We start from the raw sequence: 12,028 nt of genomic DNA, 5'->3' as shown, positions 1-12,028 counted from the left end.
CATGGGGGATGAGATCTGTTTGGTTATTGACGTTCTTCCAAATATCTTGCATTGTGTTCAGCAGAAAAAAGTAATTAATATAGATTTGGAACAACCTGAGGCTGAGTAAATGATTGGATTTTTGGCTGACTTATACCTCAATGCTACATCGGCTGCTTTTAGATTTACATTGTCATTTAGCAGACGCTTTTATCCAAAGGGATTTACAAATGAGGTAAACAATAGAAGCAATCATATTTACATAATCTAGATATGTGTTAGATAGATTAGTGTTTTAAAGTGAAAACAGTTTTCATAAAATTGACATATCAACCAATTTGGTTCCTTCCTTTCTAACATAAAAGTAGTTTTGGTCAGAGATTCATGTAAATAAATACTAAAGATGATCTATCAGCAACACTCTGCACTCTCTGACCTCCAGACTCCCAGAGTTATTTATCAGTGACCTTCTGAAAACTCTATTGGCAGGTCTGAGTGGTTTGAGAGTAAGAAGCAACACATGATGCCCAGCTGACTGTAGTGTCTCGTGGGAAGATGTGCCTAATATAGCCTAACATAAGGATAAGTTTTAAACAGGTCCTGGAGGATTCCTTCCCCCATATGCTGTCATCACAACCAGTAAGCACTTAACCTTATGGACTACACATTATCATTTAATATAATCGTATTTGACTCACATGCCATTTAGCATGATATGGTATTTTAAAGGTGTCAGTGCTCATTGCTTATTACTTAATCGATTGCATTCATTTTACCCGATCACTTCTGGATGAATTGCATGCTTATATTATGGTTGTCATTGCACAGGCACCATGCACTAAATCTAATAGGTTATTTTGAGCTTGATGGCCTCAGCTTGCAATATTCCAAGCAGATGGGAAGGGTCATCCATAAAACCAGCCTCTCGATGTTTATCTCTACAACTGCCCTCTGTCAACAGTTTGTCTTAACGTGCTAAATTGGGACCTTTGACAAAAGTCTGAATATAGATTTGAATAGCTTCTTAACAGACTATTCCTGTTGTCAGCACGGCAATAAATAAATAAAAGCCTTTGTTAGTATTTAGGTCTAGTTTTCCAATAAAGATATCTATACATCCCTTTTTTTAGAGAAATGTTGTTTATTTGTACCCAAAAAAATAATATTTGTTCGTTTTGAAATAATTTTTAATAAATAATTTTAACCCAGTTGCAAATAGTTTTTTAGTTGAAATTTATGCATTATGCATGAGCCTTACTTTTATTAGATTTATTCTTGAGGTGATTAATAATTTCTTAATAATTAGGTCTTAATAATTTTACTACTAAAGAAAATATATCTCGTTTAAGAAAGTTAAACTTGTTTTAATTTTTTGAAACAGCACAAAAGTATTGCAGAATTCAAATCTACAGTATATCTGACAACTAAATAAATACATTTAGCATAACTTACAAATACCAAGACATGCAGAAATCCTTTCTGGAATTGTCTAATTCTATAACAGTACAGACTGTGCTTTACAGATCAGGCCAAACAATTTACCATTAGTTTGCCTTCATTTGGTCAAATATGTCAGTGAAGTTCCTTATAACACATTTAGTACATAGTACTTACACATGGGTTTTATTTTAACACAGTTTTCCCTGTAATAATTGCCACTCATCTCAGTGCTATAAATAAATTAATTAGTCATACATTTCTGATGCAGACAATAAACAATTTATTTCTATACTCAACTGTACAGTACATTATTACAAAAACAAAGTGCAGCGGAACTTAAAATGGTCCAAATGAAGTGCAGTATATAAAGAATGTATGTTCCAGGTCACTTTCAAGCTGTTTAGGCAGGGCTAATGACAATCTTCCAGTTGATGTTATTGTCAGTTTAGTGTGTTCAAAAACAAATAAATATATGGAAACAAATAAATTACATTGGTCTCCTCTATTAAAATAGGAAATTTAGTATCAAAATGAAAAGACAAATATTCATTTGTTTTAACTTATCTTTAGAGACCAGACCATAGCCAGGTGAAGAAAAAACGAGCAGTTTTACAAAAAATCATTAGACAACTGATTGCAAATGGCAACAGTTAAGGCACTTGCATGTTTAAACAAAACAATATCTAGTACTCAAATCAGCAGCAGTAGCTGGGATGAGGTACGACTAGCTATGAGCAAAAAGCAGAACATCAACTTTACTCTCTTTGGGAGGCTATCTTTTTTGGCGATAAGAATATTGGTCATATTTAAAATAATGGAAAAAGAAAGAAAAGACAATATCAAAAAGCCAATGTAACGAGCACGGCGGGACGAGAGCCGTGAGGGAACAACCGAGGCCGGTGATGCGAATGATAATGACTGTCAGCTGCACATTGCATCGGTCTCGACAGTTCCCTCACGGCTCTCGTCCCGCCCTGCTCGCACAGCCAATTTAAAATAGGTATTATCACTTTTAAACTTTATCATTAGGATGACAATTTGGACATAACCCCCCAAAAAAGTTCACATTTTTCTAAAGGTGCTTCTCTTTCACCAGTCATTTCTTTCTCAATGAGAATGAAAAGCTACTTTTCACATTATTCAGTAAAATAAAAATGATTCTCACTTATACTTATTGCACAGGTCACTTTGCATATTGTAAATCATTCAAATAAAATAAAACCTTGGTAGACAATACAGTTCAATAACATACAGACACAAACATACTATAAAACTATAAAAAGGCTCAATGAATATTTAATCACTAATAAAACCTGTGTCGTACACAAATAATACAACTTATGGTAATAAATCGATACGCTCTGATAAATCTACGCCCCCAATAATACAAGATTACACTGCTTGGGCCTGTAAACACTGTATATACAGCATTATGAGTAACCTTGATGTTATATTTAATAGCAACTTTGCAGACACTTAAAAAACCCTTTTAAAGGATTTAGTGACATATTTTAACACCCTCTGGTCGAACTAATGTGTTGCTGCTAAAGCCTTTTTGCACATCACAGGTTACAATTTGTACAATAAACAGCTTGAGCTACTTTACATTACAAGTGCTATGTGCTAATAGCATTTCAGATCTTGTTTTCATAAACACCAGAACGGAAGCAAAAGAGAGAGTTCTAAGACAAATAATAAAACACATTAATTTTACCTGTTGATACTCAATTATGTGGTTTAGTTGATGTGATTATTTCTTGCACTTATTAACAATTTTAATAACTAAATTGGTAGGGGGCCATTACAAGGAGTGACGCCAATCCGACCCGGAACTGAAATTAGAACGACAGACGACTCCTTCGCGTGATCAAGTCAAATGTAAAATGAATGACATCTTTGAAATTCCAACCAAAATGACATAAATATAAGGAATAGTTAACCCCAAAATAAAAAAAAGTCATCATTTACTCACACTTAAGTCATTCCACATCGGTATAAATTTGTACAGCACAAACGATATTTAAAAAATAGGGGTTCACTAAACAGTTCTGGGGCACCATTGACTACCAAAGTAGAACTTTTTTTTACTATAGTAGTCAATAGGAAGAACCATTTGGTTACAAACATTATTCCAAATATCAACAAAAATGATGACACAATTAACATTTTTGGGTGAACTATCCCTTTAAGTTGGTAAAACAAATCATGGAGATCGAACACATATCTGAACAAACAACCCAACACAAATTGATTATAGGTGTTAGGAAAATAAAGTTTTTTTAAGGTGTGGATTACGTCACTAACAGATGGGTAACCTGTCTGTTACAACCTTCCCTCGCTTTAGCAAGACAAAGCAAAGCATCATTAACAAAGCCGTTAACGAAGGTCCAAGCCTGATCATGCTTCTTTAATATACATTTTAGTCAAAGCACAGACAGACACATGAGAAATGCAGTGCAGTTATGTAAAGGGCTTCGGGAAGAAGGTCCAACCCTGGCCTGATTGTTCTCATGAGTCGTCTTGCAGCATGGGCCTCCATCGTAGCTCTCAATGGCTTAAAGGCTTTTCCAGTGTGTCACAGCACCATTCACTGAGAAAGCGGTTCTGACATCTTTGAGAAGTCAGCTTTTCAAGCTCTGAAATACACTTGGAGATAGAGAGAGCTTGGGTGAGCAAGAGGGTTGCACACAATCTCGCTCATTGTCAATGGCGACTGTGGCACAAAGGTCATCTGTGGAGATTGCCAAATCATCTAGTTTAGCCAGAGAGTTCGACCTTTTGAGTTGAGAGGGCACAGTAAGCCCAGCGAGCCGCACACGGGACTCGATCTCTTGGGCTCGCTTACGTACCAAGCCTGGCTGCCCTTCCTGTATGCTCTGCAGACTGTCGCTGCTGGTGCTCCGCGTCAGGGCGGAACTCTGCGGGGTGGAGCGTGGTGTGAAAGTCTGTTGTAGTTCACTAGATCCACGGCGCTGAGCAGAGTGCATGTTGGGGACAGTACCCTCATCCACTTCCATGTCCTCTGCGGCAGTGTCCTGTACACTTAAGTCCATCTGTTCTGACTGAGGACCAGACAGTTGCTCCAGTCTATGGTGCACCAGCGTGGATGTCTGCAGAAGGATCGGTGTCTCTGTGAGCTCTGCAGTAGGCCTCCCAACTCCCAGACTTAGACTTAGAAGGGTAAGCTCTGATGTAGGGCTGTTGCAGCCCTTGCCCTCCATTTTTTGCCTTTCCATGTCCTCAGTCTCCAAGGAACAACGCAAATCCTGAGGAAGGTCTTTGTTGCTCGTAGGCAAAGGCAGTTGCTTACGGTAAGTTTTCAAGCTCACCACCGCAGAAGCTCTGGCCCGGTTGGAGCAACGAGTACACTGGCAGTGCCTGCTGCACATGTGATGCCGAGGGGCAGGCACCTTATTGATGGAGGCGGTACGGAATAGCTTTCCTCCAGGGGCCTGGATGGAGATACTGGGCAGGCCAGTGTGACGTGGCAGGTTAAGGCGATGGGTGCGACGTTCACAGCGGCGGCCGCCAGGCAGGCGCAGGCAGTCTCGGCACGACTGATATGAGGGCTTCACTTTGAAGGGGTTTCCAATGCTAGCACTGTCCTAAACCGATGGATACACACAGGCAGGGAGAATGCATGGTTAGGATCTTTTTAAAGGTGTTAGAGTACGGGATGCTTTAGAGAAAGAAAAGCGTTTAGGATGGATTCACAGAAAAGTGCTCTTTGAGCTATATAAGCCAGGAGAGCTGCCACTACAGCTAAGACGTCATACTCACGTCAAAGCCAGAAGGGCAGCTGCGTTTCCCAGCCAGCCTGTTGCTGTTGTTGGCGTTCTCGTTGTTAAAGCGGTTCGAGTTAGCCAGGCCATCGTCCTCCCTCGGCGTCTCACCACGAGCTAAGGCTGCCATCTCCGCTTCCTCCTTTTGTGCTTCCTCCTCGTCTTCCTCCTCCACCGTGCTAAACTCCAGCCGCAAGCGCATGTCCTCCAAAGGCTCCAGGCGGCTGCAGGTCTGAGCTGCTGTGCCCTCCCCGGGAAGAGCCAGGTGGGCCAAGGGGAAGCCTTCGTCGTCCAACAACGCATCCCTCTCAACATCCTCGATTTCAATAAAGACCCGTTCCATGCCTAAGAGCGGAGGACCTCGGACTGGCGTGGAGGGCTCGCTGTCCAGAGCAGTGTCCGAGAGCCGGCGGAAGTAGTAGTTGTAATTGAGGTGGTCTGTCGGCTCGTCTCCACAGCAGGGGGAGGCACTCGCTCCTCCGTGACACCAAGCGGTGTCCTCCTGATCAGGGCACAGTGATGAAAATTTAGGAGTCTGGTCGCCACTGCCACCTGAAGCCTGGAGGCCCTCCAATGAACACTCGTCACCCTCCGGTTGCCAAAGTTTGTTGTGTCGCTGATTGCTGTAATGACAGAAAGAAAAGAAATGGATGTTAGCATTCCTGGTAACCGGCATGTAATTTTGTTCCGTTTAAAACAAAAATGGAAAACTCTTAATTTCCCTCTATTGCAATTCCAAACCTGTATGATTTTTGTCTGCAAAACTTTTGAAGAAAGTTGGTAACCAAACAACACTGGACCCCATTGACTTCCACTGTATGGTCACAAAATCACTGAGACATTTCTCAAAATATCTTCTTTTTTTATGCAGGTTTGAATAAATAAATGATTTCCATGATTGACGATTTTGAACTATCCCTTTAACTAAGTTGGTCAATTAGCATCACCATGTTTCCTACCAAAATAAGCATGGAAAAATATTTTTCCACAACCTAATGTTTAACAAGTTACTTTAAAATTTCAAAAAACAAGATGTTTTGCAGAAATAGCATCTGTAACATGAACACATTTAAATGCCAAAGTGAATGAATGTATGATGGCTTTTCCCACCTTGCATCTAAAATCCCCTCGTATTCAGCCAGTTGTTTCATAAAAGCTGGATTTGGTTGTGCTATACTCCTCTTCTGTTTGACGAAATTGTAAGCCTTCTCAAGCGTCCATCCATACTCCTTCATGGCATATGCAATAACAGTGGAAGCCGACCGACTCACTCCCATCTTGCAGTGAACGAGGCATTTCGAATTGTTTTTCCTTTATACAAAAGACATAAAGGGCATCGTTAAAAAAAACAAACTATAGTTCTACGCAGCTTTGAATTATTAGGAAATAAGGGTAGCTAAAACTCCAATGGGCCTGTGCATATAAAGATCCAATAACAGGAACACAGTTTTCCCAAAACCTTTGAAAAATAAACTCACTTGGCTTTTACTATGAAGTTGTAGGTTTCGTTCCAGTGCGCCAGCAGATCCGTGGTCTCGTCGTCATAAACGCGGACGTTATGATAACAAAAGGTACCTGGGAAAAAGTTGTCAATCTCTCTTGTGACATTAAGGATATACCCAACCCTGCATAAAAATAAACTGATGTTAGACTGTAGTGCTGATCGGTGTTAAATACAAATATAATCTTTGCTCAGTGTACACTTGGTGGCTATATTTCTTGAGACTGACCCGGAGTCTTGGAGCTCCTCCAAATTGGATGCGTTCCTTTCTGATCCCTGAAAATGAACAAGATGTACAACAATCATCGCTTTACAGCCTTTAAGCTCCAGCCAATAACAATGTGTTTTTTTTCGCTGTAAACATACATTAGTGGATTGATCCAGAATAGTTTGAGAAAGTACTGCAAAGCATTAATAAAGGCTGTTTTTTCTCAACCTCTGTCATTAAATAAATAAATCTTCATATACTGTATTTACTACTTTCTTATGCTTTCTTATTTGCTATGTCTTTTGTTAAACAATCGTTAAAGAAATGTTCACAAAACATTCAACATGAATAACAAACATGCCACGTGATGACTTTGAGACTTCAAGCAGGATGCTTTACCAGGTACAGATGGTCGAATATGAGTGTAGCCTTGTCCATCTGGCCCAGGATAATAAGCATCTCATTGTCAATAAACTCTTTATACTCCCTGAGGTTGCAGCTCATATGTTGCTCCAGCTCATTTCGGATCTACAGAAGTGAAAGCATGACGTTTAATACCTCTTCCCAAGCCATTTCCACACAACTAGAGTTGAGATGATGAATTTATATAAACCAGGACTTAAAAACTTTGCTTATTACATCACATGTACCTCTTTGGAAGTAATATTTTCCAGGTCCTGAAACATCATTATGTTTCGGAGTTTGGCTTTGATCATACACTCTGTTCTCTCGCTCTCAGTTGGCCTATGATATGAAAATATAATTTAAAGGGATAGTTCACCCAAAAATGTTTAATTCTGACAACATTTACTCACCCTGAGGTTGTTCCAAACCTGTATACATTTCAGGAAGATATTTGGAAGAATGTCAGTAACCAAACAGATTCCATCCCCCATTTACTGCCATAACAGGGAAAAAATAAATACCATGGGAGCCAATGGGGGATGAGAACTGTTTGGTTACTGACATTCTTCCAAATATCTTCCTTTGTGTTAGCATAACAAATAAATGTATACAGGTTTGGAACAACTTGAGGGTGAGTAAATGACAGAATTTTCATTTTTGGGTGAACTATCCCTTTAACATGACTTCTGCCATGTTACAGACTTTAGGTCTATTAAAGAAAATAATCAAGGTCATATAATCGATCTTATTCTTTTACTGTAGTGACAAAGTGACTCATCACTCACTGATCAGAGAACATGACTGGCGAATCAGGCCTCGTGGTCTCCAGATCTGCCATAGTGTTCCACTCATTGACACAACTCTGATCTGAGGAGATGCAGCTCTCGTAATAGCCCACCCAGGTAAGGGCCATTCCCCCTGGGAAATAGTTGTATCTGCGGGACACCTCACATGCTTTGTGCAGCACCTGAAGTGCAGACCTGTCATACAAGCCCATGCATTTTATTTTAAATGCATAACAAATATAAATTAATTAAATTTACAGTGGGCGAGAATAAACACACTTTATGAGATGGTGTAGGAAGCTAAAATCTGAATATCACACTTTATTCCTCTGCGTAATTGCAAATTAGAAAAAAAGGGTTTTAAAAGGTCAACATACCACATGGCCTGGACAGACACAGGTTTAAACACATGCAGTCTTCCTGCGGTGCTCACACTGAAACCTCTGGGAGTAAAGAGAGAACAGTCAAGTAATGTAAATTATGAGCTATGCCAATATTGGTGTTTGTATAGAAATGTACACACAGGCCAGAGGACAATACTGCTTTCCTGGGGTGGTCAATGGAACAATTTTAAACCACAAGCCAGTGGAAAATTCTCTCTGTACAGTGTGACTTTTACTCTGCCAGCAAACCCCCCCCCCCACCCATGTCACATGTACAGTGACCATAAATATGTTATTTCATCATAAACCTGTAGAGGTCATTCTCTGTACACATAACATTAAGGACACATTACTTGGTCATTTTTAATGTGGCACCCATTAACAGGTTGACAGATGGTATATCCAGTGGCAGGTGATGTAAGATAGACCTTTAAATTGGCAAAACAAAGTTCAACAAGCACCTTTAACCTACAGTATTACTAAAGCTGGTGTTGGACAGTTTTTTAAGGATCACAGTCAAGCAGAATCTTTTAGATTTGAGTTTAAGGAACAATGAAAACACACTGTTACCTTCTGTGAACAAAACTTTCTAAACAGTGGGGGAAACATTTGAAAACAGCTCCACAACTGACCCCATGTGCACACATGATCATCTCAATTTACACTTTCACAATCCCTACTTTTCCAAACTTGACCTGTCAAGACACACTGAGGAAATAAGGATGAAACCTGATAGACACTACTAAGAAGGAGTCTTTTGATGCCTCACAGGGAATGAACAAGTATATTTACCCATCTCCATCCAAGTGGATCTTGGTATCACTCCAGAGTGGAAGAGTCATCCCAATAGAGCAACTTTTACTAGAACAAACACACATATATGTTGGACAGTAAGTGTCATTAAGAATCCATAAAGTTAGTTATACACTGTGTCATGTTTATACCTGTCCTTATCTGTGAAATCCATCCCAAGCAATATGTTCTCTTCAGTGTCTTGACGGCCATTTGTATAGACAACCACCATGTATCGCACATGGTCCGTCCACCCACTTTCTAACCTAACAACCTGTTGACGGAGACCATCTTCATTAAATGCATGTACAATGAAAGCGGTAGACTTATACTGACCCGCTCGATGAAGCGAACTGTTTGTCACTTACCAATCGAATTCTGTCCTCAGAACGAAGGGTGTTTATCATTACTTGTAGATGCTGTGGTAGATCACCTTTTAACACACAGACCAAAACATTTTGACAGACTTGCACCATAACAATAATTCAGGAAATAGTTTTGTGAAAAATTGCATGAAAATATAACAGAAGTTATTTGAAATCCAGTAGTGCAGTGAGGCTTACCAGCATTTTTGTGATGGGTTGGCGATCTGAGCCCTTGTGTACTGCTGCCCTGCTGTAAAAACAGTGCTGCCCCTTTTACCATGAAGAAACTTTCACTTAAGCTGAAATAAGCGACACAAACAAATATAAAACACGCTAAAAATATGACCATAAACATATTAGTATATTAAGAAAACCCAAGTTTCACTGACCTTAAATTTGCCTTTCGATCATCCTCGCTGCCCAAATCCTGACAAAAATAAGCATTGAATTAAAAGAGTTCCTGGTTCAACAGCCTAGAAATTATGTTCATCTCAACAAAATCTAAATACCTCTCACCCTGGTTTACACAAAACAAATAACACAAGATTTTTTACCTGGTATTTTCAACCTGCTTTGAATCAGGTCATGTCTTTTAGTAGTACAGTATGCATAAGCATTTTCTCCTAAGCAAAAATAGCTAGTATGGATTAAGCATGCTCAAAAAGGAAACGCCTTATGGGTGGATATAAATGTCAGGTTATACAATTGTAGTCTAGCATACTAGTGGCTTGTTTCTATGATAAGCAAGCTCAACGAATCTGGAGGGAGACGTGACAATATTCTGGGGCCCATGATTGGTCACCAGGCAGAGTATCTGTTGTATGACATCACTGCAGTGTACTGTGAGGGCTGTCAATGCTCAGTTTGTCAGAACTGAAGTACCCATACTGTGGTTCAACAATTTACATTGATTCATTTACCCAAAACGGGTGCATTCAAGTCAACATTGTTTCAATGTGATTTATTTCTGGCGTGAAAATATATGACTGTCGACTGTTTCATTACAGAGAACATCATTTATTATTACAATAATTGTACGACCAACACACCCACACTCATGCGATGAAAACACGAATGCAAGGTATAGGAAAACTTTAAACAATGACACAATTGCACCATATGCCACCGAAGGAACCAAATATTTCACAACAAACGCAAATGTATATCACGTAGCCATCTGACAGTTTTAACGATACAGCCATTTTTAGTCCTAGCGCGGTGTTGTTTAATTTGGCCGAGTTTTAATCCCCATCATCACCCGCGCGCTCATACACGCACACACTGCCCGAAAACAGCCACACTGATGCCAAAACTTCATTGACACAGCAGGTTGTACTCGGTTGCAAATGACAAAACTATGGAATGTGAGCACAGTGTGAACGACGACGCGTTCGAGGGATGTTCCTCGAGCAGCCGGTCCGGCTAACATTAGCTCTTTAAGCGCTATTTACACACGCATTTGCGCCACCGGGCAGCTCCGCTCACCTCCCCCGCGTTCGTGCTGGCTGATGATGCGGCGCTGGGTGTCGGTGAGCGCTGAAGAGTCACCAGAGCCATGGCTGGGGTAAACCGTCCAGGGAAACCTCACAGGAGCCGGTGTAACGGCGTTCCGGTCAGAGCAGGACACGCCGAGATATCCTGCCGTGCGCCCGCCGGTGACGGGGTTAAAGCATTCAGAGGCGCATTAAATCTCTTTAGCGCCCGCTTTCACCGGAGCGATAAACCCATCATCGGATTTGTCATCATCGCAGCGTTTCTGCAAATTCTCATTCACGCCAACGATGGCGATAAATAACAGCCCGCGCTCCTTCCTCCCGGCTGGACTGTTAATTTCGCGGCCAGGCGTAGTAAAGCTGGTTTCGGAACCGCCGTCCGTGGTTGGTGTAGTTGTGTGATCGTCTGCGTTAGATACGGGCTCGTGGGCCAACCGCGTGAAGGTGACTTGCACTTCTCCCCGACAACAGCGCATCGTATGCAGACTCAACACCCAATCATCCACACACTACACAGTGTTGTGATGTCAAGACTATCAGTTCGCGCTGACATTACAGAACCAACCCTGTTGAAACAAACAACTGTAAATTATAATGGATTTAGTGGACATTTGATTTGTTTTAATGGGAACTATAATGGTCATAATGCGTTGGCTTCTATTGGTGGGATGTTGGCGGATGGGAACCAATATAGTAGAACGTTTGAATATTTTGGCCAAAACACACAGACGTTCTGTAAATGGGGTTTAATAGTAAACAGCTGGTGATGGTTCATAATGATATTTGTAATGGACACCAATTGATTTAGGCCTTTCACTCTTTATTCTACTCGTTCTATCCTTTAATAAATATCTTTGGCATTGTATACTGTGGTAAGCTATTTGAGACCTGTTTT

The 12,028-nt window shown here is 40.5% G+C and overlaps 1 protein-coding gene across 1 annotated transcript; it reads right to left on the bottom strand.

The window, feature by feature from the left end:
- Positions 1-2,703: 2,703 nt before the first annotated feature.
- On the bottom strand, positions 2,704-11,991 carry ssh1b (slingshot protein phosphatase 1b). Its single transcript, XM_079487447.1, has 15 exons — positions 11,126-11,991; positions 10,030-10,067; positions 9,839-9,939; positions 9,644-9,708; positions 9,428-9,549; positions 9,276-9,344; positions 8,478-8,543; positions 8,101-8,295; positions 7,561-7,654; positions 7,310-7,438; positions 6,932-6,978; positions 6,680-6,826; positions 6,312-6,512; positions 5,200-5,824; positions 2,704-5,024 (listed from the first exon to the last, which is right to left on the bottom strand). The coding sequence occupies exons 1-15, from the start codon at positions 11,195-11,197 to the stop codon at positions 4,041-4,043; spliced, it is 2,955 nt and encodes a 984-aa protein (XP_079343573.1). The 5' UTR covers positions 11,198-11,991; the 3' UTR covers positions 2,704-4,040.
- Between the last annotated feature and the right edge of the window lie 37 nt (positions 11,992-12,028).

Source organism: Barbatula barbatula, assembly GCF_947034865.1.
Source record: "Barbatula barbatula genome assembly, chromosome: 2".
Lineage (NCBI taxonomy): Eukaryota > Metazoa > Chordata > Actinopteri > Cypriniformes > Nemacheilidae > Barbatula > Barbatula barbatula.
Note: the sequence above shows the minus strand (reverse complement) of the source record. Positions and strands in the feature narration are given on the sequence as shown.